Here is a 24,018-nt window from a genome sequence, read left to right as displayed (position 1 = left end):
ATGAACTAAGAGGATTGAGTTCATGTGATGAATCAAGTTGGATTAAGAATAATATAAATTAAACTAATTGAGTTAGACTCAATTTGATTCATGTGTTAAATGAGTCTAATTTAAACTTGGACTCATTGAGTCAATTTAATTCAATAAATAAAGATTATTAAATCAAATTGACTTGAACCAATGTTAGATTTGATCAGCCATGAGAGATAAGAGGTCAAGTTTGACTTAACTTGAGAGGGAAGATGAAAGGTTAAGTTTGACTTGACCAATGTCACATCATTTGTGTGTTGGCATATAAGGTGGGCTAATGATGATGTTTCACATCATCAAGGTTGACTTATGTGTGTGCCACCTTATGAGGGAGACCAAGAGCCATGACTCTTGGTATCCCATGGAGGTTTATAACCTCTCCATGAAGTGGCCGGCCATTTGATTGCAAGTGAATGCAATTGTGTGCTCATTCACTCCTTCCTCATCTCTTCCTCTCTACTCTCCCTCTTCCTCCATTTCCGAGACTCCTTGGAGTGCTAGCACACTTTAAGGTTTCTTCTCCACCTATTTGTTCGTGTGGATACATATAGAGGAGTGGTCACTTGACACTCTCGAGATCCGGCAACCTTGGACGAGCGGGATAAGCGAAGGGCTTCGCATAAAATCTCTACCATGTAGATCTAAAATAGATCTAGGATAGAAACAAGTACATGTAAATTTTAATCTTCACACGAATCCGGTGGCAAAACTTTTAAATTTCTACAACGTAAAAAGTAATTTTTACAACCCGAAAATCTCAACAGATTTATCTACAATAAAAACAAAAGCTTGTTCGGTTCCTGAACAGATAAACCGGTCAGCCATCTAGAGCTTTGAACATAAAGTGATGCACAAGTGTTGAACAGGAGATATCAAAATCTCAGTTCAAAGGTATTGATACTCCATTCAGAACCAGCCAATCCAAAGCTGCCTCAAACATAACTTCATTGACTAGAATTATATGTTTACAACCCATAATAAAGTGGGAAAAAAAAAACCCTATGTTTTTGCCATGATTATAATAAAGTGACCAAATTAAACAGAGGCTTGGTGTGGGTAATTGTAATACTGTGCAACAACAGATTATGCAAAGCCAATGAGTCATATTTACAAACAAAATACACGTTTTTTCTTTTGGAAAATCAGGCTTTTCCCGGATTAGCTTGGCTCTCCTTGCTTTACAAAATTAGCTGCCACTGGTCTTCTAAAAATCAATCTTGTAAACCTCCATGGTGTTGGAAGCAGACGCTAATTTAATCTTTAACATTCAAGTGTAAAATTGCGGCAATATGTTAAGGCAATCTTAATCTTGATTAGTGTATCTACTCAGATCCACTGCTGCCCAAACTGACAGTCTCCGTATCCTTATCACAGCTTGTTTCGACTATTTCCATTTGTTTCACCTTTTCAAGCTGCCTTAAGAGATCCAACCTCTCTGGTGCGTATGTGGATGGAATCTGTCAAACAGATCAATCTTTTCAGTGCCTGAGTAGCCAGACATTCTGGGAACTGCATTCAGTAGATAAACAAAATACACATACCAGAGCAGGTACATATCTTTGGATGAACGCCAGCATAGCAGCGTGCCCGACTGCAGTAACCTAACCAACAAATTACCAGTAAGCAGAGAGCCAGTAAAAATTAACCAAAACTGAAAACTGCAGATCTATCAGCACGATCTTGAAACATAGGTTTTGTGCCATCACCAAAAGATTCATGAAATGTAGATCAAATGCAGGAAACGTTAGCAGGGGAGAATGAAGCCAATGAAGCGGATTAATCTAGATGACTACAGCACTATCAGTGACAGCTTTTCAGTTTCAATGCGATACTACCACTGGGAAATCAATATGGAGATTCTGATGTTTATGGGAAATTAGAATCCTTACGGAGCCTAATTAATGCGCAGACTGTTTCAGGAAAAAATCAAATTGCTGGAATGTTTGTGTCAGCATGGGCAGCAGAACCGGTGAATCTCAAACTTGTGAAAGAAAAGAAATCAGATAGTGAATATGATGGAAATGTAAAGTTTGAGGTTTAGCTTACTGGAAGTAGCATCAGAAACCCAATTGGAATAACAGATGCCAAGTCAGTTAAAGTTCTTCGAAGAGCCTTTTTCTCTTTCTCGGTGAGTTCGTCTCCGCTAGCCCCTCTTTTCAACAAGGCCACAGCTGCTGACGCATCTATGGCTAACAACTGAGTTCCTTGCCAGACATCCTGCAAGAATGTTGAAAGAATTCACAAATGTAATCCTTCTTCGCAACTCTAGTTATTTAAATGACAAATACATAATAAAAATATTTATTGTTGGATGAGTTTTACAATTTCTAAGACCTTTTTTTTTAAAAAAAAAAAAGACTTGCAACATTATATCAAAACAATCGCCTACAAATTTCATCCGGAGCATTTCCTACTGTATTGCTTGTGACTATTATCGATTGTAAGGAACAAAACTCTACTTTAAAAACAAACAATGGCAAATCGAACTAAGAATATTTCTACCACCCGATATAACATCACTATAAATGTTATTATGCGCAATAAAAGGAACAAGACAGGCCACAAAAATATCCAAGGGGAAATTCAAAGGCAATCTATTTCACCTGCTAGTTAAGAAATCCCGATACCGATAGCATCCAGCAAAAGCGATGAGCACTTGACTGTGTTGCATGGGTAGTATTAAATGCAGCAATAGTGTTATGTGACTGATTGCAAGCCCGAGGTTAAATAGGACAAGGTATGAATTGGAGGCAATTTAAACGTAGGTAAACTTACTAGAGAAATAGGTTGTTATACTAGCTAAAATAAAGTAGTCTACACACATGCACTCGCCAAGACACCCACATTTTTCCTCTGGTCATCAACTCATATTCATTAAAGAAACTGAAGTACAATCAAAGTTTTGAGGAAATACCGTGGTAGTCTCTTTAATCTTTGTCAGTGATTTGGCAACGATATTTTCCTTTTCTGGCGCAGGAACTAATGTCTGATGCTTGTTTGGAGATGCCTGCTTGCCCTTTTTATCTGTAATGTCAGGTTGCTAGAGAAGTATATAGAGTTGTTAGCTGAAACAAAGGGAAAGATTGAAAAAAAAACAAGTATTTAAGTTTATTTGACAATTTTGAAACATAAAATAAAAGGCATTTGAAAGTCAGAAAAAAAACTAAAGTGTACAATCCGAATCCGTATTTAAATTTTCACAAGATTGAAGATGTGCCAATTCTTGTCAGAGAAGAACAATTCTTTATTTTCCAACACCTCAATGGAAATCATGAAATTGCCGTGTTGCAATTAGTGGTAAGCTACCTAATATGTGATAAACATTTTCTATATGTCCATTACGAAATCTATAACATATCCATAATACTCCATATCTATACGTACAGCACATCCATGTCAGAATAGCTTCACCACAAATGCGGCTAATATCACACCTAACTACACTGTGATATGCAATTCTACTAAATGAGAGGATTCTATCAAAAATATTTGGATATACTAGTCAATTACCTCATTCTTCGTTTCATCTGTACTTCTTTGAACCCTCCTCTCAAGCTCAATTAATTCATCCCTTAGCAGTTTGAAGCGACGTATCTCATTTGACTCCTCGTCTAGGTTATCTATGTTGACACTGGAGACCTGCAGAAGATTTACTTCTGTAAGTAATGCATAGAGCAAAAGGAAACTATTTCTAATGTTTGCATTAGCAGAATATACACTACATATTAAGTAACCAAGCTATAGATATGCAAGAAATGGACACATTTTGGCTCCCCAATGAGATAAGTTGGATAATATTACCCACCAAACTATTAGCTGTGAACTACAATAGTATTAATACAAGACAGCATCTATACAATACTTGGTTCACACATAATGACAGGATCCCTTAAAAAGGCAAATTAAGGAAAATTAACTAAAATCTGATAGACATATAAGCTATAACAGAGGGAAAGTGAATAAAATTCCCGTGACCTATGTCTTGCCTTCTGTTTAGAGAAAGCCTAATACAATATCTTCCACATGATAAAGTTATTATTGATGACTGGATTATGAGAGTGCTCAATGAGTTACTCATAGAATATTCGTTCACATAAAGAAATTTTAAAAAATGAATTCCTAGACAAATTTAATTGAACAATTTCTTAAAGGAGCAATTACATATGTTAGAATAAGTATAGGGGTAGTTTGGTCTTTTGGTTAATTTGTTCTTTTCTATATAAAGGCCTAACTCGTGGTTCCCAAATACACGAGATTTTAGGTTTTGCTTTGTACATGGTATCAGAGCAAGGTTAAAACCCTAAACCTAATTTCCTTATCCCTCCCGAGCCAACCCTAACTTTCTTTCTGTGCGCCGCTGCGTCGCTGCCTCACGACGCAACCTCACGACGCTTCTACCCAGCAGCGCTGCAACCTCGACAACGCTTCTTATCTCTCGCCGCGCCTCTCCCTCGTCAGCGCCGCGCATCTCCCTCGCCGCGAGCAGCTCGCTGCGCCCGATCTTCCTCCGGTCCCAGCCAGCAACGACGGCGCGAGCTTTCCCTCGTCGCGCCTCTCTCGCAGCACCTCTGCGCCGCCGCCGCCTTCTGTTCTCTGCGACGCCGCCGCCTTCTGTTCTCACACGAAGCTAGGGCCCGCCCGCGAGCTTTCCCTGCGCCACCTCCTCTTTCTTTCTTCTCTCCGGCCGGAGGCTTCTTCTGCTCTCTCGCTCTCTCGCGAGTTGCGCTGCGCAGGGAGAAAAACGCGATCTTTTGGCGATCCGCCGCTGGTTCTCCTCCAACCAGTACTCTGCCGCTGCCCTCTGATTCTGCTGCTTGCTATTGGCACTAAACTGGAGCATGTGATTACCCAGTTGGCTCATGAGGTTGCTGAAAAACATTCTGCGATTGAAGGAGATTTAAGTTGTTGGTTGCCCTGTTTTCCAGCCCTCCTACCTGACTGTCTGCCGTTGTTGGTTCTCCTGGCAAAAGCCTTTCCAAAACAGATCCGTCTGGTTCACAGCTCTATTCATGGCTGCATCTGGCGCCCCAAAGCCAGATACCTCAATCTTTACCAACCATATAACTGCACCTCTTTCTTCCGAGCAGTTGGATGGTAAAAATTATATTTCTTGGGCATCTCACATTGAGCTTTGGCTTGTTGGACAGGGTTATGAGACACATCTCACTCAAATTGAAGAAGATGTTCAAGTCGCCGATCGTCCTCTGTGGAAGAAGGTTGACGCTCAGTTATGTTGTATTATCCGAGCCACCATCCATTCATCTCTTAGGAATGTCTTCCGTACTCACAAAACCTGCAAAGCTGTTTGGACACAAGCTCAACAACTCTTTACAAACACCTCTCGACGACTCTATCAAGTTTGTGAAGATCTCATGATCATCCTCAGCGCCCATCAGATTAAGGATTCAATGTCGACTTATCTGGGTTCAGTGTCTAGCCTTCTTTGTGACTTCAATGAACTGCTCCCACCTGCGGCCGATCCTGTTGAAGAGCTTGAAAATCGGAAGAAATTTTTATGTCTTTGGCTTTATATGGTCTGCCCACAGATTATTCTCATGTCCGTGACCAGATCCTGGGCAGCCCCACAGAAGCTACCATGGAAAATACTTGGGCGACTCTTCTCCGTGTCCCGGCCAAAGTTTTGACAATGCCTTCTTCTGTTCCTGTCGACTCGTCAGCTTTGGTCTCTCGACACAAAGGACCTCCACCTCGCAAGGGTGGCAAAGGACGCCCTTGGTGTGATCATTGCCACCGACCGGGACATACGATTGATAAATGCTGGAGTTTACATGGTCGTCCTCCTCGTGCTGCTCAGATTGTTCAGAACTCTGTTGCTCCTTCAACTTCCACTTCACAGTTAACACCTGATTCGACTTCAACACCTTCTTATACTGACTTTCTGAAATGGTTTGAGGATCGACAGACTTCGGGTTCCACTGCTACCATTGCAGACGCTGGTACTTCCTTTGCTGGCATATCTCATTCTTCAGGTCCTTGGGTTCTTAATTCTGGGGCCACCGATCATATCACTGGTAATAAATCCCTTTTTTCCTCTCTCACTACTTCTGGTAATTTACCAATGGTCACCATGGCCAATGGTTCCCAAACTCAATCCCAGGGTATTGGTATTGTTCATCCTTCTTCATCTCTTTCAATTCATATTGTTCTTTATGTTCCCGGCGCTCCTTTTAATCTATTGTCGATAAGTCAACTTACTCGATCTCTTGATTGTGTCATTTCTTTTACTAACACGTCTGTTTCCTTACAGGACCGGAGTACGGGGAGGATGATTGGCTTCGGATGTGAATCTCATGGCCTATATCGGCTTCCACAACCCTTTGGTTCGGCGGCGGCATCTCCACTTCTTATCCATGCTCAGTTGGGACATCCAGGTCTTAATAAGTTGAAACAGTTACATCCTAGTCTTTTTCACTTAGAGTCTTTATCTTGTGCGTCGTGTCAATTAGGCAAGCATGTTCGTAGTTCTTTTTCTCCTCGTTTTGAGAGTCGGGCTATGTCTCCTTTTGCTTTGGTTCATTCTGATATTTGGGGTCCGAGTCGTGTTTCCTCTACAATGGGGGCAAGGTATTTTATTACTTTTATAGACGATTTTTCCCGTTGTACATGGTTATATCTAATGAAGGATCGTTCAGAATTGTTTTCTATTTTTGAATCCTTTTTCTTTGAAATAAAAACTCAATTTGGTACTTCCCTTCGAAGTTTACAAAGTGATAATGCACGCGAGTATTTGTCTACTCAATTTCGTACCTTCTTGACATCTCATGGTGTGCTGCATCGCACGTCTTGCCCTCATACCCCTCAACAGAATGGGGTTGCAGAACGCAAGAATCGTCATCTCCTTGAAACCACTCGGACTCTTCTTCTCCATTCTCATGTCCCTCATCAGTTTTGGGGTGATGCGGTACTTACTGCATGTTATCTCATCAATCGCATGCCTTCATCCACTCTCCAGGGTAAAATACCTCATCAGGTACTTTATCCACATCAGTCGCTTCATCCTCTACTGCCTCGGGTCTTTGGTTCTATTTGTTTTGCTCATGCTCTTGATCCCGGCATTGACAAACTCTCTCCCCGGTCTCATAAGTGTGTCTTCCTTGGGTACCCACGGTCTCAGAAAGGGTACAAGTGTTATTCCCCTACTCTTCGTCGATACTTCATCTCTGCTGACGTCACATTCTTTGAGTCGGTTTCCTTTTTTGGTCCTTCTGCTTCACAGGCCGAGGTTTCTCCCTCTCCACCTGCACCAGTGACTATCTTTTACCCTCCGGAGGCGCCTCTATCACCTCCGGCCTCGTCTCCTCCTTTGCAGGTTTATCAGCGTCGTCCTCGTTCTGCTTTGCCGCCGACCAACACTGACACTGCTGTGGGCACATCTTTGGAGCCAAGTCCTTCGTCGTTTCCTCCGGTCCCATCTCCTGACTCTGATGTTCCTATTGCACTTCGAAAGGGTATGCGTTCCACTCGTAATCCTTCTCCTCACTATGTTTCTTTAAGCTATCATCGTCTTTCCCCATCCTATTATTATTGTCTGTCTTCCTTGTCGTCTGTTTCTCTTCCAAAGACTGCAGGTGATGCCTTTGCTCATCCAGGATGGAAACAGGCTATGCTTGATGAAATGAGTGCCTTACAGAGCAGTGGGACTTGGGATCTCGTTCCTCTACCTCCTGGGAAGTCAGTGGTTGGTTGTCGATGGGTGTTTACGGTAAAAATTGGTGTAGACGACACGGTTGATCGGCTTAAGGCTCGTCTTGTCGCTAAAGGCTATACTCAGGTATTTGGATTGGATTATGGAGACACCTTTTCTCCTGTTGCCAAGATGTCTTCTGTGCGTCTTTTTCTGTCTATTGCTGCAATTCGCCATTGGCCTCTTCATCAATTGGACATCAAGAATGCATTCTTACATGGTGATCTGCTCGAGGAAGTCTACATGGAGCAACCTCCATGTTTTGTTGCCCAGGGGGAGTCTTCTGGTCTTGTATGTCACCTGTGGAAATCTTTATATAGCCTCAAGCAATCACCCAGAGCATGGTTCGATAGATTTAATACTGTAATTCAACAGTTTGGCATGACTCAGAGAGAGGTTGACCATTCTGTCTTTTATCGCCACTCGTCTACTGGTTGCATCTATGTAGTGGTTTATGTTGATGATATTGTCATCACAGGTAATGATCATCTTGGGATTTCACAAGTAAAACAACATCTTTTCAAACATTTCCAGACAAAGGATCTTGGCAAACTCAAATATTTTCTAGGGATAGAAGTGACACAGTCTAAAGATGAGATCATTATATCCCAAAGGAAGTATGCAATGGATATTTTGGAAGAAACCGGAATGTTAAACTCAAAGATAGTCGACAATCCCATGGATCCTAATGTCAAGCTCCTACCAAATCAGGGGGAGCCTTTTTCAGATCCTAAACGGTATAGGCGATTGGTAGGGAAACTAAGCTACCTTACTGTCACTCGTCCAGATATCTCATTTGCAGTGAGTGTAGTAAGTCAGTTTCTTAGCTCTCCATGCAAAGAACACTGGGATGCAGTGACTCGCATTGTTCGGTATATCAGGGGTGCACCAGGAAAGGGTCTTCTATATGAAGACAAAGGACATACTCAAGTCGTGGGATATTCTGATGCAGATTGGGCAAGATCTCCCTCTGATAGAAGATCCACTTCTGGATTTTGTATATTTGTCGAAGGTAACCTTGTTTCTTGGAAAAGCAAAAAACAGAATGTTGTGGCAAGATCCAGTGCAGAGGCAGAATATCGAGCTATGACTATTGCTAGTCAAGAACTTATATGGTTAAAACAGTTGCTTCATGAATTAAGGTTTGGAGAGGTTACACAAATGTCACTCATATGTGACAACCAGGCCGCTATGCATATTGCCTCAAATCCAGTCTTCCATGAGAGAACAAAGCATATTGAAGTTGACTGTCACTTTGTCAGAGAGAAAGTCATATCTGGAGAAATATCTACTAGCTTTGTCAACTCAAATGATCAACTAGCAGATATATTCACTAAATCACTTAGAGGTCCTCAGATTGACTACATATGTAACAAGCTTGGTGTATATGATCTATATTCTCAAGCTTGAGGGGGAGTGTTAGAATAAGTATAGGGGTAGTTTGGTCTTTTGGTTAATTTGTTCTTTTCTATATAAAGGCCTAACTCGTGGTTCCCAAATACACGAGATTTTAGGTTTTGCTTTGTACAATTTAAATAACAACAAACAAGAATAAGCAAAACTATGAATAAGAACAAATGAGAGGATTGATTAAGTTGGATGGATTGATGATGAGCTGAATGGATGAGATTTTTTTTTTTCCTTTGTGCTGTTTGCTATAGATAAATGGATCAAAGAATAGATAAAAAACCAAAATAAAATAAAACATAGATCCTGCCACAGTTCATTCGATTCTGATTTGGGGCATCAAAAAAGAGAGACGGGAGCCATTATGGATCCATCCATTTTCCCATAAATTCTAGCCAAGCTGTCAAAGTTCAAGTAAACAATAGGATAGGCCAAAGATTTTAGGCGATTCATCCACTCTATCATCCATTAGTTCACTTATCAGCCTAAGTAAATGGGCCATAAAACTGTCAGGCCAGAAACAATATGCATGGGAATGTAATTAAATCATGAGATATCTGCAAGCTATTAAGTCCACCTAACCGCATATTATTAACAAAGCCTCTGATCTCTGTTGTAGGCTTTGCTCAAAGGAACAAACCATACTCGACCTTTCATTGTGAAAGTAACATGTAGACTTAAGAAGGGTTCTAGGTACAATATTTAACCTCATAAAATTAGAGAATTCCAGTGACAAGGGAATTGATGATAATACATCAGCTAACTTAGAATTGCTTGGTGTGGATAAGGAAAAAAGGAAAAACAAATTCTTAATTGGCACTATCTTTATCCCCCATGAATCAAGATGGATCTAATCTCTTAATACACAAGAAAGCAGTACAATAAATAAGAAGAAAAGATGTTAAATCTAGGTCAAGCTTGACATCAGACAGTTGAAAAATCTTCAACACTGATGAGCTAATTCAATCAAAGAGAACCTATTTGACTACTTGTGCTTGGCAACATAAAACTTACGAATTAGAACTTGATTCGAACAATGAAAGCGAAGACTGAGGAGTGTGATAATTGTGAAGAATTCAAGGATGAGTTGATGATTACTGTTAAGAGAAAATCGTGTGTTAAGCACCAATTGACTTATATAGAGAAAGATATACAACATAATTACAATAATACCCCTAATTATTATGTTATAATATTCTAACACTTCCCCTCAAGCTGAAGAATATAGATCATATGTACCCAACTTGTTACATATGTAGTCAATTCAAAAACTTCTCAGTGACTTAGTGAATATATCTGCTAGTTGATCATGTGAGTTAACAAAACTAGTAGATATTTCCCTGATATGACTTTCTTTCTAACAAAGTGATAGTTAACTTCAATATGCTTTGTCGTCTCATGAAAAACCGGGTTCAAGGCAATATGCATAGCAGCCTGGTTGTCACATATAAATGACATTTGTGTAACCTCCCTAAACTTGAGTTCTTGAAGCAACCGTTTTAGCCATATAAGCTCTTGACTAGTTATGGCCATAGCCCGATACTCTGCCTATGCACTGGATCTTGCCACAACATTCTGCTTTTTGCTTTTCCAAGAAACAAGATTACCTCTGACAAATATACAAACCCAGAAGTGGACCTTCTATCACTAGGAGATCCTGCCCAAGCTGCATCAGAGTACCCTATGACTCGAGTATGTCCTTTGTTTGCATACAAAAGATCCTTTCCTGGTGCGTCTCTGATATATCGAATAATACGAGTCACAGCATCCCAATGTTCTTTGCATAGAGTTGAGAAACTGACTTACTATACTTACCGCAAATGAGATATCCGGATGAATAACAGTAAGGTAGCTTAGTTTCCCTACTAATCGCCTGTACCGTTCAGGACCCGGAAGAGGCTCCCCCTGATTAGGCAGGAGCTTGACATTAGGATCCATAAGGTTGTCGACTGTCTTTGAGTTTAACATTCTTGTTTCTTCCAGAATATCCATTGCATACTTTCTTTGGGATATGATGATCCCCTATTTAGATTGTGCTACTTCTATCCCCAAGAAATATTTAAGTTTGCCGAGGTCCTTTGTCTGGAAATGTTTAAAAAGATGTTGTTTCATCTGTAAAATCCCAAGATGATCACTACTTGTGATGACAATATCATCAACATAAACCACTACGTAGATGCAACCAATAGATGAGTGACGATAAAAGATAGAATGGTCAGCCTCGCTCCAAGTCATGCCAAACTGTTGAATTACAGTACTAAATCTACCGAACCATGCTCTGGGTGATTGCTTGAGGTCATATAAAGATTGCCATATAAAGATTTCCACAGACAACATACAAGACCAGAAGACTCCCCCTGAGCAACAAAACACAGATATTATTTCATGTAGATTTCCTCGAGCAGATCACCATGTAAGAATGCATTTTTGATGTCCAACTGATAAAGAGGCCAATGGTGAATTGCAGCAATTGACAGGAATAGGCGTACAGAAGACATCTTGGCAACAGGAGAAAAAGTATCCCCATAATGCAATCCGAAAATCCGAGTTCAGCCTTTAGCGACGAGACGCACCTTAAGTCTATCAACCATACGGTCCGGACCAACCTTCACCGTATGCATTCATCGACAACCAACAACTGACTTCCCAGGTGGTAGAGGAACTAAGTCCCAAATCCCACTACTCTATAAAGCACAAATTTCATCGAGCATAGCCTATGGCCATCCTGGATGAGCAAAGGCATCACCTGCAGTCTTAGGAAAAGAGAAAGACGACAAGGAAGAAAGACAAGAATAATAGGAAGAAGAAAGACGATGATAGCTCAAAGAAGCATAGCGAGGAGAAGGATTACGAGTGGAACGCATACCCTTTCGAAGTGCAATAGGAATATCAGAGTCAGGAGATGGGACCGGAGGAAACGACGAAGGACTTGGCTCTAAAGATGTGTCCACAGCAGTGTCAGTGTCGGTCGGCGGCAAAGCAGGACAAGGACGACGCTGATAAACCTGCAAAGGAGGAGATGAGGTTGGGGACGATAGAGGCGCCTCCGAAGGACAAAGGATAGTCACTGGTGCAGGTGGAGAGCAGGAGGCCCAAAAAATGAAACCAAATAAAAGAATGTGACACTTGTACTTATGAGACCGGGGAGAGAGTTTATCAATGCTAGGATCAAGATCATGAGCAAAACATATAGAACCAAAGACTCAAGGTGGTAAAGGATGAAGAGGATGATGAGGGTAGAGGATATGATAAGGTATTTTACCCTGGAGAGTGGAGGAAGACATGCGATTGATGAGATAACACGCAATAAGTACGACATCACCCCAAAATTGATGAGGAACATGAGAATAGAGAAGAAGAGTCAGAGTGGTCTCAAGGAGATGACGATTCTTGCGTTCTGCAACCTCATTCTGTTGAGGGATATGAGGGCAAGACGTGCGATGCAGTACACCATGAGATGCCAAAAAGGATCGAAATTGAGTAGAAAGATACTCGCGTGCATTATCACTTTGCAAAGTTCGAAGAGAAATACTAAACTGAGTTTTGATTTCATGAAAAAAAGATTGAAAAATAGAAAACAATTCTGAACGTTCCTTCATCAGATATAACCATGTATAACGAGAAAAATCGTCTATAAAAGTAACAAAAAAATCGTGATCCCAATGTAGAAGAAACACGACTCGGACCCCAAACATCAGAATGAACCAAAGCAAAGGAGGGTCGTAGCCCGACTCACCGTGCGAGGAGAAAAAGAACTACAAACATGCTTACCTAATTGACACGACTCACAAGACAAAGACTCTAAGTGAGAAAGACTAGGACTTAGTTATTATGTTACAATATTCTAACAATTACATTAAGATTTGATGTGGTAGATGTAAGCATAGATCAAAACAATTTAGTTTTCAAAATATGATAAACCTATTTTTTTCCAAGATTATTTACTACATCAGACCACCTAAAATATGCTTTTAGAAGCTTTTGTAATCCAACCATATCCTTCTATTCAACTCTCCCTTCAAACCCCCCTCTCATTTGTCTAATTCTAGATTGCATCTTTTTATTTATTTCCACAAATACAAATTAGTTACTGGACAAACCTATATATATATATATATATATTTGCATGATTTGCGACCTTTTACCCCTTCAACTACAGTTCACAAAATATAAATAAATGTCAAAAGACACACGAATGACAACCGAACTAGGTTCTGACTAGTTATCACAGTCTGAACGAGATAAAATCAACTTGGTAGTACATGGTCTTGCCCATACAAAAAAAACCAAAATGGGGCTGTCATGGTAAGACAACCATGATAATAGATTAAATCAAGGTTCAAAATTTTGAGCAGTGTCGGAGTCTCGGTCTTGATTAGAACGAAACTGTTTCGAAATCACGCCAACATTTTGATGTATGGTGCCAGTGGCAAACTAAAGTGAATGAATAATGGAGAAGAAGAAAAAGAAGATAAAACAACTATAGTCTTAAATCAAAACATTACATTTCAATAATGCCGCTCGGTATAGTACAAAATTTGAAAACATGGATTAAATTCAATGCAACAAAAGCAAAACTAACACTTGTAGAGTTGTATGAAAGAAGTAACTTTGCTTGTGAGTTATGCTGTGCACACATGAAATGCATATAGAAGTAAAAGGGAATATTAGCAAATAAAGGGAGCACAAATATCTGAGTTTTCACATACGTTCAGATCAGCTTCTACTAGTTCTTGCTTGTTTCGTTTGTTTGAAATTGGAATCAAGATTCTCCAAAAACCATGAGGTTTCCTAACCAAAATGATATGAAAAGGTACAACAATGTTAGTATGAAAATGCAAGAAAAAAGCAATAATTTGCAACAAGTTGAATACCATGTATTTGATAAAGTCAAAATTTACAAATAATCAAAGTCTAGATACAAGCAACTCACACATCATCAGGTTTCCGAATGATTGTGTTTTCACTAGAATTGTCTGATATCCTTCCCAGTCTACTGGTAGAAGCCAGTGAGCAATCATCACTCTGGAAGTAATCAGAGAGTACAATATTTTTCAGCCATGAGCCCATGAAGTTTATAAAAGAAAATTTTCCAGTTGACATAAAAATTCAATCTCATAATCAGTGTTGATGAAGAGAAGAAAGATTTACACAATATTTAGAACTTAGATATTTTATTATTGTTGTATAAAAAGGAATACAGCATGTGCATTTAGAAGCTCTATATTAAATAATTTAAATAAAACTAGGTCATCATACTAGGCAATGAAATGATTAAGTTAACATTTATATTTTACCTAACACTCCTTAAGCTGGAACATACCCACCATACCCAACTTGTTACATAGAAACATAAATTAAGTTGAAGGAAGAAGCTTGGTGATTAGGTAAAACCATAAGCTATTTGTTTCAATCTTACATAAATAATAACATCATAATCATCAAGCCATGTTTGTCCTAACTTAGGGTGCGTTTGGTTCGGGATTATTCTTGATAACCTTGGTTATCCATCCAAGGTTATCAACAAAAACCTTGTTTGGTTTAGGTATTCGATGATTCCCGAGTAATGTTCCATGCCCGACACGTCAGCAAAAGGGTCATGCAGCCCGGAATCGGAAAACCTCATAAAACTAAGGTTTTTCTTGATTCCGAGGTTAACGAATTTTTTTTACCAAAAATACCCTCCGATAAGAAAAAATATGAAAAAAAAAGAGAAAAAATGTAAAAAAAATATTAAAAATAAAAAAATGTTTAAAAAAATTTAAAATTTATTTTTTTAAAAAATAAATAATTTAAAAAAAAATTAAAATTTTTAAAAAAATTTAAAAATTAATTTTTTTAAAAAAAATAAATAAATTAAAAATAAAATAAATAAATTAAAATTAAAACTAAAAAATGTAAAAAAATAAAAAATATAAATAATATAAAAAATATAAAAACATTAAAAAATAAAAAACACATAAAAAAGTAAAAAAATATACAGGAAAAAGAAAAGTAAAAAAACATTAAAAAATAAATAATAATAATAATAATAATATTATTATTATTATTATGTATAGTTGGTTTTGTAACTGAGGGTAATACGATAAAATATTAAACTAGGGTATTCATTAAAACCTTCAAACAAACAAATTTTTGTTGCATTACCTAGGTTGAACCAAACAACATTGGTTATGTTTTATTCCCCATAACCTTGGTCATGTGATTACCTGGTAATCACATAACCAAGGTTATACATGATGACTTGAACCAAACGCACCCTTAGTTACAAGGCTATACATAAATTTTATCCAACCATTGAGCTTTATGTGACACAATATCACTAGTAATTTTCAAAATTTGGAACTTAGTACTAACAACAACTTGCTAGCCAAAAACTTGAACAATGACCACGGATGGAACTTATACTTCATAAACCTTGAAAGAGAAAGTAAAATACAGAGACTGGTTTAGATATACTTGGTGATGCATTGCTGCTGTGATCAATGAGTTTATTAAATTTAACCAGAGTCATTCAAGTGCCATGAAGGCAAAAATTACTCTTATTACAACTTGAATAATGAAATAGTTCATAGAAACCAGCAGGAATTCCAAACTATTATGTATTTAACAAAGGAAAAAGTCCTAAAAGGGCCCTATTCTCTAAAAGTGCACCCTAATAAGGCCTCTTATATTTTAAAAAAAAACACTGTTAAGGCCCCATGAAAATATACAATTCCAGATATACTCTCATACAATCATGCTTTTTGAGTGGTAAAATAGGAATATTGTTTTCCACTGGGCTTTAATAAAGATTTTTTCAAAAAGAAGCCCTGACTCAGCTTTTCTGAAAATCAAGGGCAGTTTAGGGCTTCTTGCCCTAAAATGGAGCTTCAATTGCAATAACATTTTGGTTTCTAAAAAGTAGGACCCAAATAAAACCTGGAATCATTGTATATATATATCAGCAACAATCTAGACTTCCATGTTTAAAATTATAAAAACCTACTGCGTGAGAGTTAACTTCCAAAATTTTACCTGTTCTAATGACGCAGCCTTTGCTCTAAATGACGCCTCAAGAAATTCTGCCTCTTTCTTAAGTTTCCGTATTCTCTCGAGGTCAGAACAAGCAGCTCTCAAATGTTCTTTTCCACGACTCAATTTGGACAGGTGTAGTTCTTGGAGTAAATCTTCTAATCTTTTTAGGGTTTCTTCAACATTTTCAAGCGTCTGCAGTCATTAATGAATCTTCATCAATAACTCAAAGTTAAAAGAATATGTTGATTACATCATTACACAGCCAACACCATAGTCATTAATGAATCTTCATCAAGAACTCAAAGTTAAAAGACTGCTGATTACATCACTACACAGCTAACACCAAGGCAAATGGATTAGCTGAGAGCTTTGAAATCAAAGCAACAGAAATAATTAACAGGTGAAAATAGAATCACGATATAAAACTCTTATGAAATGAATTCAAATTGGAATCATGTTGCACTGTTTAACAGTTAACAAAAACTTCAGATGGCAAGAGGACTTTTTGCTGTGCATCACTGCAGACAATAAAATCATCAGGACCACCTATTTCCTTGCATGGATACACTAACATTGACACCCTAAAACTTTGCATATCATGGGAGTCAAGTGAACTGAGCCGGGTACCTGGCACAGAGCCACAATTTCCATTTGCGAACTAGTTTTTTTACTGAATTGGACTTAAAGTACACTAGCTCCTGTTTGGTCAGCTGAGCAGGACCAGTTAAAAATCTATTCCTACATCTAGCAACAAAATTCCATGTTAAAATATTTTAATCAAGGCATCCAATGGGAACTAAAATTCATTATATATAGTGGATAGAAACCATCCAGTGAGTATGTTGTCTAATTTAAACGTACAATATCAACTTTTTCATTATTAACCAACAAGATACATTCAACAATTCTTAGCTTTCTATTTTCAAAGAAATGACATTGTGGTATAAACTACTCACACTGTAAAATGAAGCATTGGTAATTCCATTACAACACTGACAACTTATTTATCAACAAGTGCAGGTTTTACATTACACTACCAAAGTGAGAAAAAAACATTTATTTTTAGTTGATCTGAAGATGGCATGGGGCACAAATATTGATAATAAAGATATGATTGATACCTCATCAAAAGACTCTAACTCTAACTGATCCGATATCTTTGTTTCAAGTCCATGCTGAACTTCTCTAACATCCTCTCTTGAATTCCTGAAAGCCATTTCAAATGTTTAGTAGCATAAATGAAGGATACAAACAGAAATTACAGTTAAAACATCCATACAGAAAACAACATTACGAACTTACATTAATATACCAAGTTGTATCATGCATTCTTTGAGCATACCATGCCTGTAACATGTAAATAAAAAATAAATAACAGCAAATACTCATGGAAGGAAAACAAGAATAATATCCATAAGAAATTTCACTAGTAAATTAAACTTGTAAGATGACTTCTGGATATTTTTGTCCATACCCTCCAGAAAGGAATCGAGCTGCCTTTATGTGTGATGGGTTCTCAAGCCACTTACTGTACTTTATAAAACTTGTTACCCAGTAAGAGCAGACTTTTAAAACTTGTGAAATAGATTCTGTTTTAGAATCATCTTCCTGATTATCTTTATTATCACTAGTTACATTCGATATGGTACCATGATAAAAGGGTAACCAGTCCAGCTCTTCACAAACTACCTACAGAATAAAATAACACAGTCAAAAGAGTCAAAACCAATGTGATATCAAAAAGGGATTCAACTATGTTGTTAGATCTAACCTCCACGTAAAGCTGATAAGAACTAATTGATGAAAGTTGTGGATAATACAATACACTCCCACCTATAAGATACCTAGCAGAGGAAAACAACTTAATCAACCATACTGAAATATTACAAACCAGATGACAGATTTAACCTGCAATACAAATTAAATCGAAATTCAAATATCAACAAGGTGACAAGATTAATCCAGACCTTATGATACTTTCTATTTGTTCCTCTGACACCTCTACACCATTTGAAGATAAAAATGATTGTGTACTTCTTCCCAAAGCAATAAAAAAACCAAATATAGCCAAATCCTTTTCCAATACCTGTAGAAAACTTTGAATTTAATTGACGTGAAACAGTGAAGCAAAAAACAACGGCAAGAAAATTAGGATCCAATCATAAAGAAGCAATTGTCTTAGCACTGATTAAGTTTGGGATTGTCATAACCTAATGAAGAAAAGAAGCAGCATCCAGACATACAAGATGAATGGAACATGAGAAATGTGGAATAAGGCAATAAATACCACATTCTAGTTTGTGGCATAAAAAAACATGTGACATATAGAAAATGATTGTGAGGCAGTATAAGCAAGGTTTGTGTGAGAGCTAGAAATCTCACAGGATTAAATATCTCAGTTTGCAATCTTTTAGGGCAAGAAATTCTCAGTTGCATACTTGCATTACCAATAGCACATAGGCAAATACTTTTCTGACAGGCTGTTCTTTCATATTTCTATTTTAAAATTCAAGCAAACTGATAAGTAGCGTATCATCAAATTATAAGACTACAAAAACAGAGTGACCACAAATAGATAGATAAAATATCTGACAGTAAGAGTCTGAAGCTTCAGACCTCAATGCTCTCACATGTTGTTAGTCTAGACCATATCTTTTCCCTATCAATAGCTTGTTGCAGTTGTGTTTGCACAAGATCAATCCAAAAGGCCATCTCTTCAGCTCTGTGTTCATTATCAAATACACCTATAGCAACTCTAGGACCAAAATGGAATAGGAATTCTCTGCGTAGGTCAATCTCCTTCATAGATTTGTATGCTCTTTTTATTGGTAGAAAATCCAGAAGCAAATCCATGAATCTACCAGTAATGTCTGGCAACATAGATGAGAACTGTGAACAGGATACTTTTGCAGATCCAAGCTTTCTGACAGCTGCAAGGCAACTTAAGGCAAGCATAAGGAGCGACAGGTCACTTGCCGTGGCAGAATCAGATGACTCATTTTCTGAATATCTGTCAAAATTAAAATAAACGTATTGATCCTCACAGACCCCCATATCCAACATCATACAGAAAGCACAAAACTAGGCATTCATTTGAAACGAAGATATTGACTTACAACTTCGTCGCCGAACTAAAGAGAACATCACTTTCAAACAAATTCACAAGTGTCGCCACAATAACTGGGTGATGGTCATTCATAAACCATTCATACATTATAGGGTTTTTGATAGACAATTCCTCTTGAATTGTGCTCTCCAAGGGAGCACATAGTCGTAGTAAACTGTACGTAAGCAAATTTGTGATGAACTAAAACAGTTAGACTGATGAAAGACAATGAACAACTAAAAGGTAAAAAAAATTGATTAAAGAAGAGAATTCAAATAAGAAGAAGAAAACTTAATAATAACATGCCCTCTGCATCAAAAGTCAAACATTAAATTTACCAGCTTTACAACCTCATATGAATATTAGAGAAAACCTGAAGGAACACAGTCTGCATGAAACAAAGACAATCTTGACAAGTTGCTATCTTAGCTCTGAAATGTAAGATAACCATTTTTTCAAAAAAATGTCACATATTAAAGATTTCAAACTGTTAAAACTGATGTTTACAGAGGCGCCAAATGGATGAGCCGATGAGGCGAACCACAGTTTATTGAAATGGCTAAAACCAAGTGTGTTACACTGTTCAAGAATATATACCAAACAATTAAACTAGCATTAATAACAAAATCAAGAATGGCACACTGGGAATATATCTGCAGTGGCTAGTTGTAAGGTACTTCAGGAGTAATGGACCTTAAAAATTGTATAACAAATAAATGACAAAGTGAAATTGAGGGAGATGTATTCTTGTTATGATTTATAGCATGCAGTGAGTGAGTACCTCCAGCAATCATTCTACTTATGCAGACTGATATTTTTTTAAACAGAATCGAAACATAACTTTGACATGATGCCATCTTGTTATTGTACAACTGTCAAACATGCACCCATTTTAGGAACATGACCATCTAAAATTAAGAGCAAATTAAAAAAATGATGACAAAAAGTAAGCATCAAGTAACATAACATTTACATAATAAGAGCTCTATAGCTACAGAAAAGCACAAGAGCAGCAAATGTAGGATTAAAAAGATTCAGCCAACGCTTATACTGATAAGAGTTGCATAATCTACAAACCAAATAACCAAATGAAGAATAGCATCTAACCACACAGAAATAGGATAAAGAATACTTTATAGAACATCTAGAGAAAAAGTTACACATAATTAGGTTGGATGGCTGGCACAAAGATAGATAAAAGCCAGAGATAAAATAAGCTACCTCCTCTGCACAGAGATATGAACATCTCTGTCTCTTCCGTCTCCCCGTGATGAAATCTCAAGAACTGCTTGCAGTAAGGAATATACAGCAGCCTGGAATTAATAGTGTGAAATTGTATTCCAGAGTATATAGTGCAAGTAAATAATATGATAAACAGGATCAGACATTCAGCATCAGTCATTTTGCCCTGGACCCTTAGAATAGAGACCTAAATACAGTTACAGATCACTGCCATATGATACCTGCATCATCAAGCTATTATCCTTCCACTGAGCTATATGCAAGGTTATGTATCACTAAATATTCAAGTGAAAACGGTCTTAAAATATCCTATACAAAAACATTTAACATTAAGCAAACAAAACCATGACCCACAAAAAAGCCCATACCCAGCATGGGTGACATGATGTGTGGTTCACTATTAGATAATCTGTGCATTAGGAACTTCAAAGGAACATGTGATGAGGCAGTTGCTGAAAGATATTGCCGTATTACCTGATAAGACAATCGCTTAATCCATGCATTTTTTTCTACTCCAAGCCAGGCCTTTGAGAACCAAGAGTTTCTTGATGACGAGGTTTGTCTTTGAATAGCCAGCTCGATTGCTCTTGCTGCATCATGTATGGATTGGACTAGTCCACTTCCTATACTATCACCTTGGAAATATTCATCTAATTTCAACCTCATCTCCTCCACTTCAGTGCCAAAAGGTGCATGTGGGGTCCCATTGACGGTTATGCTATCATCAGTTGATGCAAGCAGAATATTGTGTTTTATTCGTCTGGCTTGGTAAATGGGTAGAAACTTCCTTCCTCGCTCTAGCCACCCAAAGTTCAGGTTTTGTTGCTTGTGTGCCTCAGCCATGCCTTGGCAGAAAGGTTTGGTATGTGATGAGCTGCTGACATACGAAGAAGATGATGCACGACTACTTTAATGAAATACAGCTAAATTATTTGAGGTGAGTAAATTGAATATTCAGATGAAAAAAAAATGACATTAAGGTTGCATGCAATGATGCAACAACAAATTTTCACTTACATCATCTACATGGCCATATAAGTTAATCATGCACATAAATCGTGTAGGCAGTTAGGATTTTGTTTCCAAAAATAGTAAAGTAAACAAAGCATATAGAGTTATCTTTGACGCCTTACAACAACAGTTGGTGTGATGCCTTACAACAACAGTTGGTGTCAGGACAGTAGGTTAAAGATTATTAGACGATGAACAAAGAGTACATGTACACTATAAAGGATCTAAAACTAAGAGCTTCTTTGGGAAATTGATTAAAAATAGATGTTAGAATCCAGTTCAGGAGATTAGGAGGTGGGTAAGCAACATAGCATGTAAGCGAGGAGTTTAACAAAAACTAACAAGTAATGAAATGGGGCAATCATCTCGGGTTCCATCCAATGAACAGCCAAAGACTTCCACGACCCACTATTTAACAAAAAAAAAATTGTGAACTGCTTATCTTTAATTGGGCCTCAAACTCACTTAAGTTATCTACATATATTAAGTGCTTCAGGCTGATTCATTATTTTCGAATGATCTGCACTGACCCCCCAGAAAGTACTGTATTATCTTGTTCCAGATAGAAAGTTGTTCTTTATCTTGGATTAATTTGTGGATTTCTGGCTTTCTGATCAATTTCAATCATTCTGATAAATCTTGCACGGATAGATCTTTCTTTAGACCATATGTAAAATAGACTTATTAAGAACAATTATGATATCCCAATCTGGCATATAAATCCATTCCATTATTATCTATCTCCAATCAAGATCCAACAATTGATGATAAAAGTGATTGTAGTATTGTGTACCTTTGGCTAATCTATCCTCACGTCCAGAAAAGTTTACAGGTCCACACAAACTCTTCTATCTTTTTTTTCCCCCTCCACTACAACCAATTTAAATTCAGTGGGCAGAGGACCGCATTTTTTAAAAAAAAAGAAGCCTTAATCCAATTTAGCTTGATTAATTTGCATTTTAATATTGCATTTTATATTACATGGATGACTTCAGTTGGTTATTTAGATTAAAAAGTAAGAAAAGAAATCTTTTATCAAGGTGACAAAAGGCGACTACGCTCGCCCCCAGCGCCCCCGCCAACCTGGGACAGGGCCAACACGGAGGAGGGCCAACACGGAGGAGGTAAATCACGGGTGGCTACTAGCCTTTGGAATAGTGACTAACGCATGAGGGAGGCATTTACCTCGGCTATGCCGAGATTCGAACCTCAGACCTCATGGTGACAGCACCTCATGTGCTAGCCACTAGACCGTCCCGATGGGACGAAAGAAATCTTTTATCAAGGAACCATAGTGCACTGGTTAATTTGATATGTCATGTGATCGATGCTAGATTGCTTAGATTAATTAATGACCTATTGTGGTGGATGTAAATTTAAAATGGCTATTTTCTATCATGCATTATGCTTACTCCAATTCTTATGAATGAATTTAGATGCCAAAACGACAACTGAAATTTCATTTCCTGTAACTATAAGAAATGGAAATATTTGGCAAGCAGTATTATATTATTGAATTATTTGGACCACAATTACTAAGGAGTTAGGACCGCCCAAAAACAAACAAAAAAAAACATATTTCCAAAACCCAAATTTTGGAGCGCTGGAATCATAATCAGTTTTGATAGAACAGGAATTCATAAAGAACAGCACCTAGTATCCCTACTCCATAAAAATGTTATGACTCTAAAAAACAAAACGAGATGTAAGCTAACCCAAATAGATCAAATTCAACCTAGCAAACTCAAATAAATAAATAAAAATATATGTTGCTTCCTAAAGTTTCATTAAAGGTACATAACGCAATGTCGATCAAGTCTGAACGACGACATATCGAATAAGGCTAAGCCCTGATATTACTTCTCTGATAGTCGGATGACAACTCAGTCACAAACTAGCGGATCGCACGGCGTTTAGTTTAGGGTTTCGAGCACTCACGTGGTGGTTACGGCGTTTCCGGCGCGACTGCTGCGGGACGTGCGGGCAGCGAGATGGGGAGCGGGCATTGACATCGCCCTCGGCGGCAGCAAGAAGCCTCGGAGAGGAGGAGGAGGAGGATTATCGCGGAGGAGGCGGAAGGAGCGAGAAGGTTCGGGAAGGCGACGGACGAGGACGGATCGAATTGGATGGCGCCGGTTGAGGAGGGATAGGGATTAAAAAGAGCGCAGGAACTTGTGGTGCCCAATGGGCGACCGTATCGGGTACGGCGCCCAGTAGGAGCTTTGGGATGGCGCGGCGCGGCGCGGCGTAGGAGCCAAGCAAATTATACATAAGATTCTCCTTTTTGAGAAAAACAAAAAAAATGGATAAATTAGTATGTTTGGTACGCGTATTTTTTATTTTTATTTTTTAAAAAATACATATGTTTTTTATTTTTATTTTTTAAAAAATAAATATTTTTTAGAAAATAGGAAATAATTTTTTATTATTATTTTTAAAAATATTAGTTATTTTTTTTAGAAAATAAGCATGAAAAATATAAACTAAATACCATTTTTTA

The 24,018-nt window shown here is 37.8% G+C and overlaps 1 protein-coding gene and 1 long non-coding RNA gene across 3 annotated transcripts; one reads left to right on the top strand and one right to left on the bottom strand.

The window, feature by feature from the left end:
- Window positions 1–958: 958 nt before the first annotated feature.
- LOC122045786 lies at window positions 959–23,665 on the bottom strand. Of its 2 annotated transcripts, none has more exons than XM_042606158.1 (18): window positions 23,457–23,665; window positions 20,982–21,384; window positions 20,487–20,578; window positions 19,276–19,440; window positions 18,776–19,169; window positions 18,127–18,245; window positions 17,931–18,003; window positions 17,634–17,848; window positions 17,462–17,506; window positions 17,281–17,365; window positions 16,160–16,351; window positions 14,076–14,167; window positions 13,852–13,933; window positions 3,541–3,669; window positions 2,945–3,070; window positions 2,077–2,247; window positions 1,572–1,631; window positions 959–1,487 (listed from the first exon to the last, which is right to left on the bottom strand). In XM_042606158.1, the coding sequence occupies exons 1-18, from the start codon at window positions 23,528–23,530 to the stop codon at window positions 1,353–1,355; spliced, it is 2,652 nt and encodes an 883-aa protein (XP_042462092.1). In that variant the 5' UTR covers window positions 23,531–23,665; the 3' UTR covers window positions 959–1,352. The 2 variants fall into 2 exon arrangements, with proteins under 2 accessions (XP_042462092.1, XP_042462093.1); XM_042606159.1 differs by having other exon boundaries at window positions 20,982–21,381.
- LOC122045787 lies at window positions 5,922–6,358 on the top strand. Its single transcript, XR_006130112.1, has 2 exons — window positions 5,922–6,062; window positions 6,299–6,358. It is a non-coding gene; the product is annotated as an uncharacterized LOC122045787 (long non-coding RNA).
- Window positions 23,666–24,018: the final 353 nt, after the last annotated feature.

Source organism: Zingiber officinale, chromosome 2B, assembly GCF_018446385.1.
Source record: "Zingiber officinale cultivar Zhangliang chromosome 2B, Zo_v1.1, whole genome shotgun sequence".
Taxonomy (NCBI): Eukaryota; Viridiplantae; Streptophyta; class Magnoliopsida; order Zingiberales; family Zingiberaceae; genus Zingiber; species Zingiber officinale.
The sequence above is the reverse complement of the archived record's forward strand: the minus strand, read 5'-3'. Positions and strand labels throughout refer to the sequence as shown.